Raw genomic sequence first — 24963 nt, 5'->3', positions numbered from 1 at the left:
TGAAATTATCTATATGCATATTTGCTTCCAACTACCATCAACATATTATTTCTGGGTTTTTTGAGCTCTCTTCTGGGTCACTCTTCAAATTTTTTTGGTCTCTACTTTTTAAGGATTGCATGTACTTGCATGTTTGTTGCATGTACTTGCATGTTGTTTGCATGTGCTGCTTTACCATGCAAAGTCTCATGTTTTGCCTCCCTTAAAAATAATTTTTTTCCTCAAATTTTTTTTTTTTTTGATGGGTTTTCATATTTTTCCCCTAATTTTTTTGTGGGTTTCTATAAATTTTTCCTTAAAAAATTCTAATTCTGTAATTCGCAAAGTTGTGTGGAATTCTTTTGTGGGTTTGTAATTTTTTCCTCAAAAATTATCTGTTGGGTTTTACCATTTTTCCTTAAAAAAAAAATTGAAGCTTTGTAATGTTGGGTTTTGATTGATTTTTCTTTGCAAAAATCTTGTTGGATTTTGATTTTTTTCACCTAAAAAATCCTATGTTCCACGGGGACGCTTCCCCTATGATTTTGGGGTCGTACCCGTAACAGGGACGGATTTTGGCCGTCCCCTTTTTGGCAAATTCTAAAACGTCCCCGAAACGGCCAATTTTTTTGATAGGAAACTTGGGGACGACCAACAGTACCAGGGATGGTTTTGCCGTCCCTTATAAACTGTCCCCTATCCATCTCCAAAACTATTGGTCATCCCCTTTTTTTTAGCCAATCTGGTAAAGGCAAAACACCCCAAAAAATTTATTTTTTTCGTAATTTTTGCTGTCCACGCGGCCCCTAGTCGTCTTAAAGACATAATAAAAATATGCAACCATATTTGGTCCATTAAAACACTAACTCTTCTAATCAGTTTTAGATTTGACATACTTGCTAAGTGGAAGAAAAAAACATAAGAGCAGTAGCAGCAGTGAGGAAAGATTGTATTTAGTGAGGAAAGATTGCTTTTAGTATTTACTAACTATTTTAGTTGGACTTCTCTTTATTTCATTCTGATTTCAGCATGATACTTGGAGCCTTTAGGAATTTTGATTTTTGCTATATATGTATGTGATATTGACATATTGTTATAATGGAAGTATTTAGTATTTGCCATTTGATAATATTCCATGTATTGATCTTCTAAAACGTCTATGGTGAATGGTTTATCAATGTTATGATATGCATATTTCAATTCTGTTTTTATAAATAAAAATATCCCCTAATTGCCATCCCCTAAGGTCCCGTTCCCTAAATTTTGGCTTCTACCCACAACTATACTAGAAACACGTCCCCGTCCCCTAAAATTTACCCGTCCCGGAAACTCCGTGGAGCATAGAAAAAATTATGTTGGATTTTGATTAATTTTTCACCACAAAAATCATGTTGGGTTTTGATTGATTTTTCACCTCAAAAATTATGACTTTTTGTGGTTTGTTTTGGAGCATTATGCTCATTTGCAAAGTTTTGGAGCATTATCCAAAGTACCATCAGCAGTCTTCTTAGTAGACATCCTCTGCTCTAGATTTAGAAGGCTCTTGGAAGAAAAATATTCAATGCAACTGATGCCACAAGTTTGGGCACATGAAGGTTGAATATCGGAAGCACTTAGCTGCCCTATCTAAGCAGTCTGGTTCGTAGCCCACAACAAACAGTGCGGAGCCTCTGAACAAATTGAATTTGTCTTTTATGCTTTTTGACAGCTTCATGCGTTGGATAGATTAACCATTAAGGGAGGGTATTATGATAATAGATAGTTTCTATTATCTTTGTTTAGTATTTAATGGTTATCTATTGTAATCTTCTGTAAATATTAGAATGTTTCTAATATTTAGTTGTTTATTTCTGGAATAGAATGTTTCTATTCTTTACGATTGTTTCTTAAGAAAACATTGTTCAGTCTCTTGTATAAATTGATCTCTTGATCACTGTTAATAAAAAACAAATATTTTCCAATCACTTTGAATAATTCGTTCATGAACAATGTTTATAACAGTTTCCTTTTGGAAAATCCCCATGATTATCGCTACTTCAAAAACAAATTTTCCAGCTCTGTTTGGCAACTCAACACATATGTCAGTACCCACAATCTTCTACCATGCTTTAATATACAATCCTTTTCTTGTTTTCTTGAATATGACCTTTACATTCTCTGTTTTCATTTGTAGTAAAAAATTAGCTAGTGATGCAACCAATGTACAGATGTCTGGTATAGTTTTATGAGATGACTTACAGGTTTCAATTTCAGAGAATTTGTTTATATATCAAATTTTGCTAACTTAAACATTATTGTTTGGTTTAGATTTATAAAACTCTGGTGACCAGTGGATATGATATCATCCTTTCTCTGCAAACATTCTTCCACAGCTTCTCTCTGTCTTGATTTGATTGCTGTGAACTTCGGTTTGGCTTGAATTGCAACTTAATAAAATGGTAGATGAAATCATAATCCAAGGACTCGAGACTATTTACTATTGCTGAAATTTAATTTGGAACAATATCAAACTATGGACAATTAACAAAATGGGTTTCTCCAGTTTTGCCAGCATATTCTCCCCTTTTTTTGTTGGCACTGTTGAAAGCACCTGTGATGGGATTTATTTGGAAGCACACAAAATACAATTTAACTATTTGACAATATGTGGAAACATTGACAAGGCATGTGAACAGTAAAGCCAAATGCCTAAAACAAATTAGTGTCATGGAGGGCAATGATTATTACAATAATAGATAAGACGTCTATTATTAGTTAATGGTTATCTTGTAAATATCTTTAGCTTTAGTTTGCTTTCGTTTTTTGCTTTCTCTGGAATAGAATGTTTCTATTCTTTACGATCGTTTCCTAAGGAAACATCGTCTCTTCCTTTTGTATAAAGTGACCTTTCAGTCTCTGTTATTAGTAAGCAAGTATTTACCAATTACCTCGTAATATGGTATCAGAGCTAAATACTTAAATTTTTTCGGAAAAATTTATAATTTCTTCTTGAAATTATTTGTTTAAATTTTTCCAAAATTATTTCAGCTAATTTCTCCAAAACCCACCTAGGGTTTTTCTGCTTGGAGAAATTCCCGAATTACGGGTTCGCAAATCGCATGGAAATCGTGGCCATTTTTTGGAGACTCGCGTTTTTGGGGTGAAAATTTGCATGTTTCTATATCAAATCTTCATGCTCTTAGCCGTCTCAGTCTGTCATCGTGCTTTGGGAAGTAATATGGTATCATAGCTTTTTTCAGCTAGGGCCGTTTTTTTCGAAACCCTAATTTTTTGGGTCGAAATTTTTTTTTGTTTGCAAATTCTTGCTGGGTTTTTTGAGAGCTCAATTGGGTTGTCGTCCGTTTTTTCTGGGTGCCTCGATTTTTGTGCCAGCGGATTCAAAAAATGACAGCAGATTCCTTCTGAGTTTTTCGAGCTCTCTTTTGGGTCATTCTCTGATTCTTCTGGGTCTTCCGTATTTTGCCTCGAAGAATGTGCCTTCACAAATTTTCACAATTTTTCATTGAAAAACGTGCCATGGCATCTCTGACAAATATTCTGCTCGAGCATAATTCCAAATTCAATGGTTGCAATTATGGAACCTGGAAGCAGCGCATCATCGCAATCTTTGAATATCGAAACACCGATCAACTTGTTCTGGGTGTTAAGCAGCGTCCGACTTCTCCGGGTCCTGATCAAGATACATGGGATCTGAACAATCGAGAGTCAGTAATGCTTCTCAAACTCTCCGTAGCTGATGACCAGCGTTCTCAAATTCCATCCGGCAAGACAGCGGCCGAAATCTGGACACATCTAAAAGGTCTTCATGAGACTTCCGATAAGAGCAGAGCCTTCTTTCTGAAAAACACTTTGTTTTCTATTGTCATGGATGAGCGCACCTCGCTCCAGGCACACCTGAATCGGATTCAGGAAATCCGTGATCAGTTACTTGCCATCGGTCGCAAGATGGAGGAAGAGGATATTGTGGTAATCACTTTTCGGAGTTTACCAAATTCCTATGAGCATTTTATCGAGACTCTCAACATCACATCTATTGGTGTTGATCTAAAGTTCACTGATCTTTGCACCCTGCTACTTCAGCAAGATCGGTGGAAACAACAGTTCGGTAGCAGCTCCAGTTCCACCTCCACTGAGCAAGCCTTTGCTGCGAAATCCTTTCAGAAGGATAAGGGCAAGTTTCAACAACCATCTCAGTAGAAGTCTTCTACTCCAACATCCGATGGTACCAAAAAGAACATTCAATGCAACTATTGCCACAAGTATGGTCACATGAAGGTTGCATGTCGGAAACGCTTAGCTGCCCAGTCTAAGCAATCAGGTTCGCAACCCAAAGCGAACAGCGCAGAGCACACTGAGCAGGTGGAATCTGCCTTTTACGCCTTCATGGCTAAAAGACCCGCAGATCATGTACAGTCATCTGCCTGGTACATTGATTCAGGTGCCCCTTGACATTTCACTCACCGCAGAGACTGGTTTACTGACTACCAGCCTTATTCAGATTCTGTTATCTTTGGTGGTGGAGAAGAGTACACGGTTGTTGGTAAAGGCAACATTCAAATTCAGTCTATTGGGAGGAAGCTCATATTCCTTGATGTGTACTATGTTCCAGGGATGGAACTAAATCTACTCTCGGTCAGTCAGTTGCTGCGACATTCTCCACACTTGGCAGTCACCTTCAGTTCACATCAGTGCACCATCACTGATCGGGCGACTAAGTCTACTGTTGCAGTTGGTCTTGAGGATCATGGTCTTTTCAGACTTACTGATTCTGGTGATTCTCAGGACTTAGCTATGGCTGCTCGGCGATCTTCCATCAGCACACTTTGGCATCAGCGATATGGGCACTTAAATGTGCATTATCTCTCACAACTTGCTCGGGATGAGCTTGTTCTTGGTTTGCCAGAGATTCAAACCCAACACCTTGGAGTTTGTGACGCATGTCAAGCTGGGAAGCAACATCGCACACCTTTCCCCAGTGGCGATTCTTGGCGAGCTTCTCAAGTACTTCAGCTTGTTCATGCTGATATCTGCGGCCCTATGGCCACTCCTTCTGTTCTTGGGTACAGGTATTTTCTGTTGTTTGTAGATGATTTCAGTAGAAAAATGTGGGTGTATTTCCTTAAAAAGAAATCCGATGCATTTATTGTATTTCAGAAGTTTAAACCCTTAGTTGAAAAAGAGTCTGGAAAATCTATTATTACTCTTAGATCAGACAATGGGGGGGAATTTTGTTCTAATGTTTTCTCCAGCTTCTTGGATACACATGGCATCCAACGCCAGTTCACCACACCCCACACGCCACAACAGAACAGTGTAGTTGAACGTCGGAACAGGACAATCACCGAGATGGCTCGTTCCATGCTCGAACACAGACATGTTCCGAAGCGTTTTTGGGCAGAAGCAGTTAACACTGCAGTTTATCTGTTGAACTGGTCACCCACAGTGGCGGTCAAAGGTAAAACTCTGGAAGAGGCTTGGTCAAGTCGCAAGCCCAGAATCAGTCACCTGAAGGTTTTTGGCTCTCTTGCTTTTGTTTGGATCCCTGATGCTTCACGCACCAAGTTGGATGCCAAGAGTCAGAAACTGATGCTTGCTGGATATAGCAGTCTTCACAAAGCCTACCGCCTTATTGATGTTGAGACATCTCGTCTCATATACAGCCGCGATGTAGTCTTTGATGAGCAGCGAGGACCATTCATGCCTGTTTCTCCTGTTCCTGATCCAGCAGTCCAGCCTATGCAGGTTCATGATTTGGGAGTTCGACTTCCATTAGGTCCACCTGATGGGAGGGCTCCAGTAGCTCCTACAGCTCCAGTCCTGCCAGTGATACCTGTACAGCCACCTTCGGCTTCTCCTGCAGGATCACCTCGTTTTGAAGATGCTTCACCTGAGTTTGATCCAGATTCTTCTGATCAGGATCCTGCTGATCAAGCATCTCCTAGTACTACTGTTGGTCATTCTCCTCTCCGGCCTAAGTGGTGGGCTAAGACACTTGCTGATCTTCATGATGATGAGCTCATTGATGGGAGAACTACTCAGAAAAAGAGCAAAACTATAGATTCTGTTAACTTTGCTCTTATGGCCAACATTCACAGTGTGTTTGAACCTCAAACATATTCCGAGGCTAAAGGAATTCCAGAGTGGGAACAGGCCATGCAATCTGAACACCAGAGCCTGCTGAAGAACAACACTTGGGTCCCTTCTGATCTTCCCCCAGGGAAGAAACCCATTAGCTGCAAATGGGTCTACAAAATCAAATACAAATCAGATGGTACTTTGGATAAGTACAAAGCTCGTTTAGTGGCAAAGGGCTTTTCTCAGCGTCAGGGCATTGATTATGAGGAGACCTTTGCTCCTACTACAAAGATGAGCACCATCAGATTAGTCCTAGCCATGGCAACACAATTTGGCTGGAAGGTCCATCAGATGGACGTAAAGAGTGCTTTCCTGAATGGTGATCTCCATGAAGAGGTCTACATGGCGCAGCCTCCTGGTTTCAAGGTTGCTGGTAAAGACCATCAGGTTCTCAGATTGGTAAAAGCTCTCTATGGTTTGAAGCAGGCCCCTCGGGCATGGTACATCAAGATTGATACGTACCTCAGTGATCAAGGCTTCAAGAGGAGTTCTTGAGACTCAAATCTGTACATCAAGACTACTGACAGTGACATCATCCTTCTGGTTATCTGTGTGGATGATCTGATCATCACTGGCAGTTCGGCATCTTTGATTCAGGGAATCAAACAACACTTATGCCAGTCTTTTGATATGACTGACCTTGGGCTGATGCATTATTGCTTAGGTGTTGAAGTTTGGCAACAATCTTCTGGTATATTCATCTCTCAGTCCAAATATGCCAGAGCCTTGTTAGACAAATTCCGAATGCAGGATTGCAAACCTGCATCTACACCTATGGAGAAAGGTCTCAAGTTATTAGCCAAGTCTGATTCTCTTTTTGTTGATGATACTACGTATAGGCAACTAGTAGGCAGCCTCATCTACCTATCTGCTACTAGGCCTGATATCAGCTTCGCAGTCAGCTATATTTCACGCTTTATGACAGCTCCTAAGGCTGATCATTGGATGGCAGCAAAGCGTGTGCTTCGTTATGTGAAGGGCACTTCTGATTATGGACTTCTGTATTCTCGGAGTTCTAATCCTAAACTCAGTGGGTTCACAGATTCAGATTGGGCAGGCTCTGTTGATGATAAAAAGTCAACATCTGGATATGTGTTCAGTTTGGGATCCGGTGCAGTCACATGGACCAGCAAGAAGTAGCAGGCAGTTTCTCTCTCTTCTACAGAGGCTGAATATAGAGGGATTGTTAAGGCAGGATGTGAAGCTGTCTGGCTTCGTCGGATGCTTGGGGATATGCAGATGTCACCAGCAGGACCGACTACTCTGTTTGTTGATAACGAAGGCGTTATCAAGTTAGCATGGAATCCAGTCTTCCATGAACGAATCAAGCATGTGGATGTTCATTGTCATTACATACGACAGCTGGTTGAAGACAGGACTATAAATCTGCAGTATGTTCCTACCTCATATCAGACTGCAGACATTCTCACCAAGCCTCTTGGTCCTGATAAGTTTGTCAAATTCAGAGGACAGCTTGGTGTGTTAGATAGATTAACCATTAAGGGAGGGTATTACAATAATAGATAAGACGTCTATTATTAGTTAATGGTTATCTTGTAAATATCTTTAGCTTTAGTTTGCTTTCGTTTTTTGCTTTCTCTGGAATAGAATGTTTCTATTCTTTACGATCGTTTCCTAAGGAAACATCGTCTCTTCCTTTTGTATAAATTGACCTTTCGGTCTCTGTTATTAGTAAGCAAGTATTTACCAATTACCTCGTAATAATGATTTCAGCCTATACACAGAATGGTAGATATGCATGCTGAATGTGGAAGCATAGACATGGTATGTGAACTGTTTGACAGAATGCATCAAAGAGATGTCTCATGGAATGAAATGATTGCAGGATATGAACAAAATGAATTTGTTGATAAAGCTTTAGAAACTTTTAAGCAAGTCCAATTGGCAGGAAGAACACCAAACTCCAAAACCTTTGTCAGCATCCTTCCTGCCTGTGCCAACATTGGAGCTTTGGGCCAGGGTATGGATATCCATAACAGCATACTGGAAGGGGAATTTTGGTTAGGTAGTTTGGTTGGAAATGCTCTGGTAGACATATATGCAAAATGAGGACGTATACGAGGCGCATGAAGTTTTTGACAAAATGCTTCGAGGAAATGTGACCAAAGCTTAAAATTTGGCAGGTGTAAAGCCAGACTCAACAACCTTTGCCAGCAGCTTTGGAACAGGGACCCTTTGTTAAATCTAGGTTGCACCCTCTCATAGTTTATCTTACTCAGTAAAATTGCAGCCCATTAGTCAATTTAACATTTGATTTATGCTTTAAGTTTAAATATTTGGTCCCCATTTGGTTAAGTTTGAGGCATAGCTAGATCAAGTTTGAGGCTTTTAATTTGAGTTTCTGAGGCATTCGCATTAAATTTAGATCCATTCTTTCAATTAAAATAAGACTGGGATGAGGTAATTCAATTGATAATAATCTTGTGGTCTTTTGCAAAATCAGTCAACATGCAGCATCATAGACTCTTTAAGCCTCTAGCATTTTGTACTCTGCTAAGCAGGAAGGATTTACAATAGAGGTAACTCAAGAGTCATTGTTGAAGTGCATATGTACATCTATTTCTTTAAGAAGAACTTTGTATACTTACTATGATTCCTTTATCTGTTTATTTTTAATATTGTATTTTATTCCAACAAGAATACAGATATGTTCTATTATCTATATAGGACTATGTCCCATATGTTTATTATTTCTACAACTCTCCTACATCTACAATGCTTTGATTTACATGTATGTAAAATGTGGAAGCATTGAGAAGGCATGTGAACTATTTCACATAATGCTTCAAAGAGATGTCATCTCATGGACTGCAATGGTTGTAGGAAATCTGCAAAATGGATTTATTTAAAAGGTGTTAGAAAAACTTACAGGCAAATGCAATTGGCAAGTGCAGAGCCAAATTCCACAACCTATGCGAGGTTGCCAAAATGGGAGCTTTGGAATAGGGTATAGACATCCATCAAAACATAATGGATAGAGAATTTTTGTCAGACGTAGTAGTTGCAATTGTCCTGGTAGACATTAATGCTAAATGTGAAGGATAGATAAGACACGTTAACTATTACAGAGAATATAGAAAATGGGTTATCTGCATTTGGTTTGTTTTAAAGGTAAAAGAAAATTGAATTAACATTTTTTTAATTGAGTATTTATTAACTTTGTGTGATTGTGGTGAATTTCACTAAGATCTCTACCTTTTCTTAATTGTGTGTAAAATCTTAAAATCAATCTGATTACATTATGAACTACTATCACTAATAAAGGTAATCTTTACTTTCTGCTTTGATGTACTTTTCAATAAATTATGCAGAATATATTTTGCTGTTGGCATATCAATTGCACTACCTTTTGGTGCAGTGCTTGTTTTAGAAAGAAATAAATTTTAGTTAGAAAATGCTTCTTGTTGACCTCTTTGTATTCTATTTCAGCCATTAAGTGGTTCTAGTGAACAAGCTTGGTTATCATTACTAGTAAACTTCTTGTAGATTATGTAAGATCCATCAATTTTCACGTGGTTGTAAACCAAAACGCTGATGATAAAGATGAGGTGGCTTCTAGAGGGAGACATTAAGTTGTTCTATACATTGGCAATAAGGACAAGGTCTCTTGAAGAGATATGGAAATTGGAAAAAAGAGATAAAAATAAAATTCAAAACCTTTTTAGTGAATTGTTAGCTTTTTATGCAAGAAAGGACATGATCAAGGCCTTTGTTGTTGTGTCATGAGAGGTTATCAAGGAAGTTGTTGAGGAATCTTTTGATTTTGAAGGATACATAGGAGAACACATGGTATCATATGTTGCAACTAGGAAGGTACTATTGATAGGGCTCTGATTGGTGATACTGGTCAAGATTGAGAAATGATGAGTGGTATTTTTGAATACATGACAAAAGATCAATGAAACACGTAATTTGTTAAAGAGGAAACCCATGACTTCTTTGGTAGATACAATTATGCTTTATAGAGATGTATATAGTTGAAGCAACATAATAACTAACAAAGTGGGTTGAATGTTGTGACCTACTAAACAGCTTAGTGGCGTGTGATACCCAATTTTAATGCAAGCAAACTGTCACAAGGTTTTTAATATTTCTTCAATCTCGCTACTAACTAAGGGAGACATTTTGTAAATGTGACCATTTAATGTTGGACCATAGATATAATATAAGTGTGAAGTCCTTACAATTGATCAAGTAAATGTGTAAAAAGATGCAACCAATAAAGCCATGCTTTATTGAAATAAAAGATCTAAAAGAAAAGTTTCCAACATTAATATGGGTGTTACGAACATCCTATAAAGTGAGTTTATTAACACTTCCTTTCACTTGAGGATGCAAGACCATTTTAGTGTCTCTTGAAGTCAATAGATAAACCCATTTCAGCTCATTAACAAGTCAACTTTTGTCTCTTGTTGCAATCCTCCATATATGTAATTGTTTTTGAAGGATTTTGCAATAGAGATATGTGTCGAGCTCTACTTAAAATATGTTTATGTGGCGGGATGATATGTATAGTCTGCAAGATTGAGTAGTTTGATAAGATCCCCCAATCTTGAATGCATTCACTTTATGTATGATCATGTAATTTTGGTTCCAGTGGAGTTTCTGATACCAAGTTCATAAATATCCAAAGAGAATAAGTTTGAGAATCACCAAAGATAATACACAGTTGAGTAAGTTATATAGAAAGAGATTATTAATCTCTTATTGCTTAGGTGATGTAGTGCAAATACAAAGAAATCACTAGCCTGCTAGGTTCCTTTGGATGATGATATTCAAGTTTAGCTGTTTAGTGAACGAGGGAGTTGACATCAAGCTACAAACACTAAAGCTATTATGGCTTCGTCTCTTAATGTCAATAAGGTGAAGGGCATTGGTGAAGTATACGAAGGACATTGGACAAAATTATATTAAAAGCTATTATAATTATCCAAGACAAACTAAACAATACGATTTCTATTTGTTTAAGGTGTCATTCATTGATGAGGGATGATAACTGGGTGAAGTCATTCGATCAGTTTTCAGGGCATTGTACACCATGCCATTTTGATGGACATATGATAGCTTACATTAAGAAAACAAAGGACTTATGATAAAATTGGAAATTATTGAGGTTGCTAGAAAGTGAGTCAAAAGACACAGGATAAGGGATGGGAAAATTCACACATCAATATTAAAATTGGTAACTAGAAATAGAGGTTATATGAGAACATCTGAAGAGAAGGACAATAATTTTTTAACTAAGATTATTTGATTTGTAAAATATATACCATGGAGCTAGACTTTTCAATTAAACTATTTCAACCCTACAAGGTTGTAGTTTTTCATGGTTAGAAGAAGCTTTAAAGTTTAAACGAAGCAAAGGTCATTTAGAAAACCGCAATTGAGCTAAAAAACAAATCAACCATTTGAGAAGCATTGAAAGTAGAGATTCAACAAGAGCTTTGAGACTAGGCTTTTACGTTAGGGATTTTCGCAATCTCTAGAAAATTTTGCATGCCATTTTTGAAATTTTAACTAAAAAAGTATTTTTTTTTAATCAGATATAGGTTGTTCTCCTCTCATAAGGCTGTTGAAGTCTTAATTGTATTATTGTAGGCTATACTAGGGTTTTCAACTTCTAAATGGGGTGCTCAAGGCCCTCTGACAAGAGAGTGCCATATGAGAAGTTGTGGAGAGGCAGTTTGGGGGAGATCAAGCTGTTTGAGTAAGGAAGGCAGTTTGGTACACAAAGCATCAAGTTTTTGCAAGAGATTAGGCTGTTTGAGAGAAAATTGGTACTATCTAGGGTAGAAACCGATCATCTTGAAAAATGGGAAAGTTGTTTGGGGCATGAGATACTTTATTATTAGGGCTATCTCTTACCCCACCAAGTTGATGCTGGAGGGCAGTTCCTTTTTCAGGACTTTTAAAGGATTGATCTTTGGCAGCCTAGGATTTTATCTGTTTCAACCTCCCACTTTCATGGCTTGTAGAAGATTGTGTTGTGAAAATCATTCTAAAGCTTTTTGGAGGGTGAGGAAAGGCTATTTTCTTTTGTACTAATCAAAGAAATTGCAATGGATGGTATTGTCAAAATTCGAGAATTTCCTTGCATACGAGGCTAGCAAATTTTGTATATGTGCCCAGGGAATTACTTTGGGTTTCTAATCTTATACTTAGCAGCTTGATAGGTTAGATAAGGGTCATTGATTTTCCCACATGGGCTGTGTCATGCATGGACTACTTTAGGGTGAACTTCAGGATTGGATTGAGACATTTTATAAGAAACTCAAGACCTTTCTTATGAAGTGCTTCTTGGATTTTACATAGAATTGTTTTACAATGTTGTGGTTGTAAGCTTCTAGGAGATCATTTGCATGCTTTTGATGAAAACTGAATGATGTTTATGTGGGAATACTTAAGAATGGACGCGCATTGTTGAGAGGTTGTGGCTACTATTGTTCACTCATCTGTGATAATAGAAATCCCATTTTCATCCATGACCTTGATAGCAGATGCAGCTGGATAAAAAATGTCCTTGTCAAATAACACTTGGATTTCAGCTCTCTATGGAAGTGAAGATTTTGCACAGCAACTAACCATGATGATGCTTTCTTACTTGTCATCATTGCAAACATTGTTTCTTATGTGATGACTCCCTATGTGTTTCTTTGCTTGGTTGTGTCAATAATAGTCACAAATTGAACTAAGGTTTTGTCTATTTGACTGCTCCCCATGGTTATTGCTTAAGAAAGGTGCTGGCTAATCAAATTTAGTAGCACTATCATTTAAACTTTTCTTCGTGTTTGAGTCTTTCTTCCTCCACATTACATTGACTTTGTTGCCCACATCTCTGTCTTCCCCACAAATTTTTAAACACGTAGGTTGCCGAAGAAAAATACCGCCTAAGCAAAATGATTCCTTTTAAAAATTATATCAAATGTATAAAAAATTAGCAAATACAATCATATATTAAATTTATTTCTTGCACCACAAATCCTTGTCTTTGTAAATACTAAATAGTTTCTTCTTGGCTTCAAATTTCTCTTTGCTTCTTCTTTCCTTTCTTTTCCACTTTTATTCATATAGAATGCAATGTCAGAAGTTAGAATTTGGGGTTTTAGTAGGATAGGGCACCAAGCTTTTTTATTGTTTAGTGTCTCTATGAAATGTCCCCTTTTCTGATTTGATATGGTATTTCACACCTCTAATCAGATTTTCAAAATCAAACAACTGCTATCACAAAGATCCACCAAATTTCTCAAGAAACCCCAAATCGGGTATGCCGAAAATAGTGCCAAAAAGCTTCACAGCTTCACCTGTTATTAATAAATCTGAAAGTGGAAATTTTTACAGAAAGTTCAGCAGCATAACAGCCTACAAAATGACATTTCCAGATCTATATAGCCTTTACACAACAGCTCACAAATGTAGGACAAAAACTATGCTCATCGGGCTCCCGAAATTAACACAAAATGCCCGGAAACGCCACAAAAACACTAATAAACTATCTCAGAAGATTAATCACGTCCCAATACATATATTCAGCTCTATTTTAACAGCTTAAAGTCTGAAATACAGTAGCAACCAAAACTGATATGAAATGCTTAACTGAAAACACCAAACTCATGCAAAAAACACACCCAAAAACCCACAAATCTACACTGTTCAGCACAAAGGCAAACTCTGTATGAGCATGCACATGGAATGGCTTCAAACTCCCGTCCTTAGCCTTCCTGGAAACCTGCAAACTCCCGTTCTTGGGTCTCCCTGGAAACCTGCAAACTCCCGTTCTTGGGTCTCCTTCTCCACAGGTTTGGCAGTCTCTGAAGAATAACAAAGAATGAGCGAAAATCAAGTCTGGAATCCCCCCCAAAATGCCTCCAAACCTCTTTAAAAAGGGCATAACTGTAACTCACGTCCAAGAGAGGTTAATGAAACATATTTTAATAATAATTATCATTTATTAGTCCAATGGTTTCCAAAGATTAACTCCCTTTTTCCGAAACTTCACTTTCTTGGGCCTGCCTGTCTTAGCAAAGATTATTATTTTTTAATTATTTGAAAAGGGGACATGACACTCTATAACTAATGTACTTACAGGACATCTGGCACCAAGCCTTTTTTTGTCTTGTGTCACTTTAACTAATGTACTTATAGGACATCAGGAACTATGGCATCTTTAAGATGGTTGGGGAACATTAGTGACATTTGTGGGATGTCCTCACAGGTCCCACTTAGCTGAAGAATGTGTCAAAAGTTGAGCAGGAAAGGGGGAATGCTTGAAATAATTCTATGTGAGCTAAAATTTCTCAGGGATGGCTAGGACAGAAAAATGGGAGGGGCACTCTGTATGGAGAATGTTTCTTTTCTGTCCCTTTGTGCTGAAACAGCATGGGACATTCCTTATGCTTATTTAGGGCCAAGGATGCGTCATTGTGGAATACTGCTGATAATGTCATAACCATTGGCATAGATAAAAAAGTCTCATTAGGTTATGTATGCCACTCTAGCTTTTGCCTTGCCCATGATTTCTTTACACTTGTCATAATTATTTCTGGTCATCAATTTGGCAAGATTGACAGGCAGTTTTATAATAGTCAACTGGTTTACATTTCTGAGAAGCATTTCTCTGTACACATTCATTGACAAATGCAAAGCTTGCATACTGTTTATTTCTCTATGCGGATTTTGGTAGCTAAGGAAGGACACTAACAATTGAAAAATTCTCTCTCTTCTCGCTTTTGCCATTGATATTGTGTTATTTTGCATATAAGATGTTAATTTTGTAACAGAACATAAGGAGGTGCTATTTTGAAATATGAAAGTTGAATATGGGGATGTGCACGTTTTTATATTTGACTTATATAGGGTGGTGAATATGCCTGAAAGAATTCTCAGTGGAAGCATGTTATTCTCAATTGGAAGATTTTTGATAGCTGCGATTCACTTTATGTATGAATATATAGCTACTCTGTTGCTTTTTGAGCTTGAAATATTATCCGACTTTCACACCAACAGATAACTTGTATGCTTAGTAAAAATGATCTGTCAATTTTTCTACTCAAGGGATATTACAAATCTCACAATAAATATGTTGAGTTAATGTGTCTGTGGCTTCTTTAATTAATTTGTTAATTTAATTTTTTTTGGATTTTCTTCACTTAAAATATTTGGAACATGGTGTTTATTAATTTTTTTTTTTTTGGCACTTCTTTGGGCAGGTGGCTACATGGAGTGGACATAAGGCAAAAGTTGCATTCTTACTTTTATTTGGAAAACATATTTTAAGTCTTGATTTACAAGGTAGCCTTTTAATATGGACTGCTGTTGAACTGGATCCAAACAAAGCGCTAGTTGGACAAATACAACTAGGAGAAAAATTCTACCCAAGTTGCATAATGCATCCAGACACTTACCTAAACAAGGTAGGTGGTTTTATGGCTTAATTTGTTTATCCAAATCATTAGGCAGTTACAAGGTCCATTTCTGATAGATATTAGTATATTATATTACCATGCATGTATGGATTTTAGGCCAGTAGTTTTTATCATTATTTGGTGTGCAGGAAAAATTAATCCTTTGTTACTAATTGAAGAATATTACAAACGCAGGTCATTGTTGGGAGTGAAGAAGGGACTTTACAATTATGGAATATCAGTACTCAGAAAAAACTTTATGAGTTTAAGGGATGGGGGTCCTCCATTCGATGCTGTGTCTCATCTCCAGCTTTAGATGTGGTTGGAATTGGTTGTGCAGATGGCAAAATTCATGTCCATAATTTACGATTTGATGAAGAGGTTGTGACATTTACACACGCAACTAGAGGAGCAGTTACTGCATTGGCCTTTAGGACAGGTATAGTATTTTACAAATTAAGCTAGTGTACCATTGCTTTATTAGGTGCATAGATGAGATAATTTCTGTTTGAATTAGCAAATCAATGATTTATTCTATGCACAATTGAGGGCATGCAAAACTTTTTTATGAGGTAATTTATGTTGGTTGGAATTACGTATCTTTCTTGTACAAGTAGAAATAGAGTGTCTTAAGTTTAATGCAATAATTTTAACTGCGATTTGTTTCTGTAACTAAATTTCAATATATAAATTTATGAATTTTAACAAGTGAAGTGGACCAATCTCTAGATGATGTGAAGAAGACAATTAAGTTGATACAGTTACGACTGTACTCATTAGTATGTTAGGTGAAGGAGTAACAAAATGGAAAGGTGATTGGTGAAGTAGTGATATAGTTGATGAATAGGTTACAGAGAAACATGTTCTTGTGGGAGAGTCAGTAAATCAATGATCGATGATTGGTGTTATGGTTGGAATATGATCAGTTCAGCTAGTCATGATCTAGTGATGTGGATTCACAATTGGAGGTGATGATCTAGCATCGCATTGTTTGATGACAGCATATGGAGAAGATTCTAGAGGAAGCAAGTGTTTGGTCAAAACGTGTTTGACCTCTGGCACAAAATTCTATGAATTGGTTGATGTGATTGTGTAAATGTGTTTTGTGGTTTAAGATTTGTCCTATGGCGGTTTGATTTGAGCAGGATATTTGAAATACACATTGATTTCAAATTCTAGGGCTTGATTAAGGTGGTGGACTTGAAAGTCGGATATATACTAGTAAAGACTAAACAGTTTGTTGTTGTTGATTGTGGTCGAGCAAATGCGGTGAAGAAGTGCATGGTGCGATCCAAGCAGGAGAAAGGTAAGTGTATTTGAGTTTTAGTGGTTCTGATCAAGTAGAGTCATATCATTCTTTCTATTGTTCCCTAACAGTTACAATAGTCAAAATCCCTTAATCGGGTGGATTCCGGCGGGTCCTTTGTTGTAAATCCTTTAATAGGGTGGCACTTTAATTAGTGTTTAAAGTCCTTTAAAAAAGCTACTCTTAATAGGGTAAAGCTCTTAATATGGCTAGAGGTAAATCCCCTAACAATGTCTTTGTAACTCCTAATAGGGTTAAGTTCAGTTCCTCACAGGGCGTACTTCAGAAGAGTTCACAATTTGTGGGTACTAATCCCCTTCGCGGTTCTCACCCAAGGTGGGTTTCTGCAATACAAAAATCTCTATACTAATCTTGTGGATGTTCTTGTGTGTTGAACTCTTTGATGTGCTGTTATCAAGTTGTTCTTGAGATAAAGTTTAAAAGTTGAGAAGTTGATTATTTGGTAGATTACTCATTAAACCCCTCTCTTAGTAATCTGATCCCTTTGGACTAACAATTGGTATTGAAGCTTTGGTCCTCCGTTGTGGTGAAGCTTAATAGCTGGAGGGAAAGATTTAAAGATAATGAGGAAGGAAGGTCCTAAGATCACAAGGGAGAACTACCTAGTGTGGTGTGGTAGGATGAATTTGTATCTCAAAGGTATGGGTGAGCAGTATTGGAATCATGTAGTCACAAGATAAATTGCTCTTGTAAGAACTCTTGATGCAGATCAGTTGAAGGTACAAGAAGAACATACAATCACTATGAAAGTCATAGCTATAGCACTTTTTCTGATGCATAATACATCAATGTCCAAAATCTAGAAACTACTCATGATATGTGGTAGAAATTGATGAGAGTCTAAGCCACTCAAGAAGTATGATCTTTAGGTTTTAGTGTTGTTACTTTGTCTGCATTATTAGGCAAGTTGACTATTTTTGAGTTGAGTAACTTTGGTAACAATATACTTAAGATCGAAGTTGCATTCAAGTCATCTATGACTCTTGCTCCTTCAAGAAAAGGAAAGGATATTTCAAGTATTTCTTCAGCTTATTGTTCTAATGGTTGTGAATCTGTTATGACTGAAGAAAAGGAATAGGAGGAATTAAAAGTATTGCTTGCTTGAAGGTTACCTAGGGGAAGTGGTAAATGCAAAGGTATATTGCCTTTAAAGTACTTTTCATGCAAAAAGATTGGACATCTTGCTTTCAGATGCCCTGACAAGGCAAAGAAGGAAAAGGAAAGAGGACCCTAGGAGAAAATCAAGAAAGCATGCTACCTTGTTGAAGAAGATGTTACAATGAGGAATCTAATGGAAGAGATGAAGAAGAAATTGTGTTCGTTGTTGTTAAAGAAGACCCCTTTGATGGTGGTGACAAATTATTGGTTTTTAGTTGTATCACAACAGAAACTGGATAATGGATAGTGGTTGCTCTCATCATGTGATCAACGATAAAAGTGAATTCATTAGGATGGAAGCATGCGATGAAGGATCGGTAAGATTTGGGAATCACACTCCTTGTGTAGTGAAAGGAAAAGAATCCATTCTTTGAATAATAAAACAAATTGTGATGATGTTTATTGGGTTGAAGGTTTGAAATATAATATGTTACGTGTTGCTCAAGTAAATAACAAAAGGTACAAATTGGAGTTCAATAAAGGCATGTGCAGGATCATTGGGAAAACATGAGATGTGATTGCTAACCGTGAAAAAACTAGAGGTAACTTGTTCCATTTGAATTCTACTATTAAGAGTTGACTACTTACTAGACTAGAAGATTGTTGGTTACGACATAAGAGGTTCTGTCGTATCAACTTTGACAATATGATCAAAGTTAGTGGGGGCAAAAGTAGTGAGAGATTTGCCTAACCTAGTGAAGCCAGACAATGCAATGTTAAAAGAATGTTAGCTTGGGAAGTTAATTAGTTCTAGTTTCATTAGTATTCTTTTGAAGGAATCTTAGATATAATTCATACCGATCTCTGTGGCCCAATAGGAGTTATTATGGTGACAGATACTTTGTTCTGTTTGTGGATGATTATTCCAGAATGATGTGGGTTGTATTTTTGAAATGCAAATCTAAAGTTTTCTGCACGTTCAAGATCTTCAAAGCTAAAGTAGAAAGGGAGACCGGTAAATGACTAAAATGCCTTAGATCAGATAGAGGATGTGAGTTCACTTCACAGGAATTCACTGCATATTGTGAAGAGCAAGGAACCATAAGGCATATGTCAACTCCAAGAACACCTTAACAAAATGGTATTGTTGCAAGAAGAAACAATTCCATCATTGATTGTACAAGGATGTTAATGTTGCAAAAAGGTGTTGCTTAGGCATTTTGGAGAGAAGTAGTGAGTACTGCAGTTTACACATTGATCAGGGTACTATTGAACAAACAAGGTAGTAGAAAGTGCAAACATAAGAATTGATGAATACTTAGAGCAAAATGATGAATCCACTCCAGATGATGAATGCTCAAAGTTGTGGTATGGTCTATCACCCTGTGTGAGTTACTACAAAGTATTTGACAACAGATGCTACACAAAATGAGATGATCATACATGAAAAGTTGACGCAAGAAGTGATGAAGCAATATTGTTGCGGTATTCCACTAAAAGAAAATCATACAAATGTATGAACAATTGAACAAACAAGATAGTAGAAAGTGCAAACGTGAGAATTGATGAATACTCAGAGCAAAATGATGAATCCTATAAAAGGGAACTCAAAGATTATCATGGGTTTGTCTAGATGCAACCAGTTGAGCAGATTACTATAGTAGAACCAATGGAAGAATAGGTGACTGAAGAGGAACAAACAAGATAGTAGAAAGTGCAAACGTGAGAATTGATGAATACTCAGAGCAAAATGATGAATCCTACAAAAGGGAACTCAAAAATTATCGTGGGTTTGTTTAGATGCAACCAGTTGAGCAGATTACTATAGTAGAACCAATGGAAGAATAGGTGACTGAGGAGGAACTGAGTCGAGTGGTTGAAGAAGCTCCTAGAGCAAAATCGGTGCTGCTAAGGTATGCAAATTTGAATCACTCCCCAGATCAAATTATTGGTGACAAAAATGCTAGTGTGTTAATAAGAAGAAAGGCAAGAGAAGGTACTTGTTTATTGTCTAAATTTGAACCAAAAACAGTAAGAGATGCTTTGAAAGATGAAGATTAGGTAGAAGCCATGGAAGAAGAATTGGAGCAAGATTGAGAAGAACCAGACGTGGATGTTAGTGCCTAGACTGGTGGAGAAGAATGTGATTAGTACCATGTGGGTTTTTAGAAACAAAATGGACGAGATTGATGAAGTGGTCGAGAACAAGGCAAGACTAGTTTGCAAGGGTTGTGCACAAGAAAAAGGCCTAGATTATGGAGAAACATTTGTACCTGTGGCCAGACTTGAAGGAGTAAGAATATTTCTTGTATTTGCTACTTACAAAGGATTCAAAATATATCAAATTGATGTTAACATTTTTCAATGTTATCTTAGAAGAAGAAGTATACATAGAACAAATAGAAGGTTTTGCTAATTTTGAAGACAAGAACATGGTGTGTATACTACCGAAAACCTTGTATGGTTGGAAGCAGGCGCCTAGGGCATGGTATGAAAGGATGTATTCATACCTAATCAAGATTGGCTTCATAAGACCAAGCGATAACAATAATGCATATTGAAGGTAGAAAGTGATGACAAGCTACTGATTGTAGAAATATTTGTATATGATATCATTTTCAGAGGAAATGATGGAATGAGTGTTGCATTTGTAGATGAGATGGAGTTTGAAATGTCTATGATTGGTGAAATCAAATTCTTCATTGGATTATAGCTATACCATCTCAAAGAAAGCATCCATAAGTTAGACCAAGTATGTGAAAGAAATCTTGAAGACCTTTGGGTTAGAAGATTTCAAACTTGTTGGTAGTCCAATGGTAATAGGGTGTAAACTGTCCAAGAGATGATTCTGTAGTGGTGGATGAGACACTTTACAGATCAATGATCGGTAAGCTACAATATGTGGTGCACAACATACCACATATAGCATAGGTAGTTGGGTTATTGGCTAGATTTTATTCTAATCCCAAAGAATCTCGCAGGGTTGTAGTATAGAGAATCTTTCGATATCTCAAGGGAACTGAAGATTATGGTCTGTCGTATGGACACAAAGGTGATTTCACATTCAATGTATTCATTGATGCTGATTGGGTAGGTAATGTAGATGATCAGAAGAGAAAAAGTCGAGGTGTACTCTTTCTCAGTGATAGGCTTGTATCTTGGACAAGCAAGAATAAGAATTGTGTAGCTCAATCTACTGAAGTTGAGGATGTGGCTACTACAATTAATTGCACACAAGTGATGTGGACCAAGTAGATTTTGCAAGGAATACATGAGAAGATAATTGAACCGATGGTAGCTATTGTGACAATACGAGTGCCATTAACATCTCAACGAACCCGATAATGCACTCCAAGACCGAGCATATAGACATAAAATATCATTTTCTTAGAGAACAGGTTCAAGAAAAACAAGTAAGGTTGGAATATGTACCAAGGAATAGGTAGCAGACATATTCACTAAACCATATCCTTAGGATACATTTGAGTATCGAAGAGGTAGATTAGGGGTCATTCCCGTACCAGAGTTGGACTAGAAGAAGAAGGAATTGCATCAATCAAATGCATTCATTGATCTTTATGCTTTGAATTGATGTTTAGAGGCTACTCCTTAGGTGGAGCAGTTGTAGTGAGTACTAGCAAGTTAGAATTCACAGAATAGATCATAGGTGTGTATTGACACCTTTGGCTGTGTTGTCAAAGGGGGAGAAGAATGTGTTGACAAAGGAGGAGAATGTATGCAGAGGAGAGAAGTCTAGTGCAAGGGGGAGCATCTGAAGAAGTGGTGAAAGACAAAAATGGAAACATTTTGTGTTTCCTAGTGCTGATTACTGGTGAACAAGTTTGTGCACAAAGCGAGAACATAAGAAGTGTAGCAACCGTTGCCATCAATGCCAAAGGGAGAGATTGTTGGCATAACTGATGGTTTGATGACTAGTGATGTTAGTAATGTCATGGTAAAAATTTGATTGTGTGATGATCAGTTATTTTATTGTCATTGATATCAAGTATTGACTTAGTGTTCCCAGTATGTTGCCTATATAAACATGAGGAGCAAAGTGTTGCAATGAGTTTTAGTGGTTGTGAGCATTAAGAGAGCATTGGGGATGTCTCTAAAAGTCCAAGATGTGATGATTACTGTTGAAGTGAAGAAAGGGATAATCGGTGAATTGACAATGCATCTGCTAGAACAATTAGTGACAAGTGATTGGTGTTTTGGTTGTTTTGTCAAATCCACAATGAGTGAAGTGGACCGATCTCAGGATGATGTGAAGAAGATAGTAAAGACATTACAACTATGACTGCAACTCATTAGTATGTCAGGTGAAGGAGTAACAAAATCGAAAGGTGATTGGTGAAGCAGTGATAGAGTTGATGAACATGTTAAAGAGAAATTGAGTTCTTGTGTGATAGTCAGTAAATCAATGATCGATGATTGGTGTTAAGGTTGCAATATGATCAATTCAGCTAGTTATGATCTAGTGATGTGGCTTCACAATTGGAGGTGATAATCTGGCATCACATTGTTCAGTGACAACATATGGAGAAGATTCTAGAGGAAGCAAGTTTTTGGTCAAACATGTTTTGACCTTTGGCACAAAACTCTATGAATTGGTTGGTGCAGTAGTGTAAATGTGTTTTGTGATTTAAGATTTGTTCTATGGTGTTTGGATATGAGAGGGATATTTGAAATACACATTGATTTCAAATTCTAGGGCTGGATTAAGGTGGTGGACATGAAAGTCCAATATATACTAGTAAACAGTAAACAATTTTTTGTTGTTGATCATGGTCGAGCAAGTGTGATGAAGAAGTGCTAGGTGTTATCCAGCTAGGAGAATTAAGTGTGTTGTAAGTGTGTTTGAGCTTTAGTGGATCTGATCAAGTAGAGGTATTGTTGTTGTACAAATCATTCTTTCTGTTGTTCTCCAACAGTTGCAATAGTCAAAATCCTTTAACCGGGTGGATCCTAACAAGTCCTTTGTAGTAAATCCTTTAATAAGGTGGCACTTTAATTAGTGTTTAATGTCCTTTAACAAGGATACTCCTAACAGGGTAAAGCTCTAATAGGGCTAGAGGTAAATGCCATAACAGGATGGCTCTTAACAATGTCTTTGTAACTCTTAACAGGGTTAAACTCTTCATGGGGCATACTTCAGAAGAGCGCACAATTTGTGGGCACTAATTCCCACCGCTGTTTCCCCCCAAGTTGGGTTTCTGCGATACCAAAATCTCTGTGCCAATCTTGTGAATGTTCTTACGTGTCGAATGCTTTTATGTGCTGCTATTAAGTTGTTCTCGAGACTAAGGTTTAAAGGTTGAAAAGGTTGAAAAGTTCATTGATTGGTAGATTATTGATTCAGTCCCCCTCTCAGTAGTCTGACCCCTTAGGACTAACATCATTAATATTCCCATTCAAAGAAGATGGAAAATTCATCATATTTTTAGATTAAAAGATAACCAGTTTCTGATCAAGCATTTGAGATTTCCTCTACATATGAATAATGATTCAGCCCTTTGGGAGCATAAGATCGCTCATGTCAAATTTGGGTTCAGCTCTCTACCTAGCAGTTCTTCAAGACTTACCGTGTATCTAGTCACCCTTGTCTTTCTGGTTTGGGTCATTGCCCAAATCATCCTAGTTGAACACAATTTAATATCCTAAAGTGTGCATGTGAATTTTCAATTTCCTATGTTGTGGTGTATTATTCGTTAAAACTTAAAAGCAAAGTTGTGGAAGCCTGAAAGTCCAAAAATATGAAAAAGATAAGCAAGTCATTGGCTGTGAAAGCTGCCTGGCATCTACAAAGCAATCCCATTACACATTTTTATAGGTAAGCATCTACTATCTTCTTTTATTAAAGTTTTGAGTGCCAATTGGAAGCTTCAAATATCTGTTTCTGCTGTGTTTAAGAAACAAATCCTGCAATTTTTGTGGAGCTCTTTCATCTAGTGTGTGGGCTAATGATTCATCCCTTCTATTCGAGGAAATAACTGGGAGAGGAAGCTCTCTTTATATTATTTTGAAACTGTGTGCACTCGAAGATCTCCAAAGTTGAGGTTACACATGGCTAATGTATACTGCATGACTAACACAATTTTTGCAAATTAGGGTTAGAATTAGCACTTGAAACCCAATCTGGTGGGCAGCTGACTATTCAAATGCAGCCTGTGTGTAATAAATTAATCTCTTGGTTAATTTATCTATCAATAATGAGATTAGCTCACTTGGCCTCACACCTTGCATGTGGATTTTAAATGTCGCTTCTGCACTTTCTACTGTTACTCCTGTTGACATCTAGAATTCAGTAAAGTCAAAATCAGTCAGTCTTGGCCCTCAGCATCTAATATAATTAATTTTTTCTGGCTCTTCTATGGTAGAGCCTTGACTAAGAAAATTACTAACAGATGCTGCCCTTTAAGTCTGAAATGTGGATTGTCAAATTTCTTCATCATCTTACCATAGGGTTTGTCACATGGAAATTTTTGTCAGGAATGGATCAACCAGATTTTTGAAAATATAATCCAGCCTGATTGGATATTACTCGTTGTAGTACTTCCCTTATATCTTCCAGCAATTCAAAGGGCATCCTTGACCCTGCCATTATGTGGAATTCCCATAATTGTATAAATTGAAAACCTTCCCTTTCATTATAGTTTGGTCTACTTAATGATAGGCATTGAACAAAGTTGGGATCATCCCCCACAGAGCCCTTGAAGCTAGATTTTGGTGGCACTTTCAAGCATAATATAGAAGTTGCTGGAATTGGGGTTATTCTTCAGCACTCAAGACTTCTGTCTTTGTTTTAGAATATCTTGTAATGCCCCCTTTCTTAAATAAGATTTAATAATGATATCAAAATATAAAGACAAATAAACAGATAAATAATGCTATAATATAATATCTTATGATATAATTATAAGTTAATTTAGTTAATGAAAGGTCAAGAGATACATAAGGAAATGCTGCGACTCCCTCTACATAAGATGAAGGGGGGAAAGG

The 24963-nt window shown here is 37.1% G+C and overlaps 1 protein-coding gene across 1 annotated transcript in view; it reads left to right on the top strand.

The window, feature by feature from the left end:
* LOC149551427 (transducin family protein / WD-40 repeat family protein) overlaps positions 1-24963 on the top strand; it is an 89734-nt gene that overhangs the window by 6942 nt on the left and 57829 nt on the right. The window contains exons 5-6 of the mRNA XM_089786936.1: positions 15342-15545; positions 15732-15975. Of these exons, the coding sequence (XP_089643062.1) occupies positions 15342-15545; positions 15732-15975 (448 nt within the window). The remainder of the gene's footprint in view (positions 1-15341; positions 15546-15731; positions 15976-24963) is intronic.

The sequence above is a fragment of the Cupressus sempervirens genome, chromosome 6, assembly GCF_028749045.1.
Source record: "Cupressus sempervirens isolate cs-2001-9-10 chromosome 6, ASM2874904v1, whole genome shotgun sequence".
NCBI classification, from domain to species: Eukaryota; Viridiplantae; Streptophyta; class Pinopsida; order Cupressales; family Cupressaceae; genus Cupressus; species Cupressus sempervirens.
Note: the sequence above shows the minus strand (reverse complement) of the source record. Positions and strands in the feature narration are given on the sequence as shown.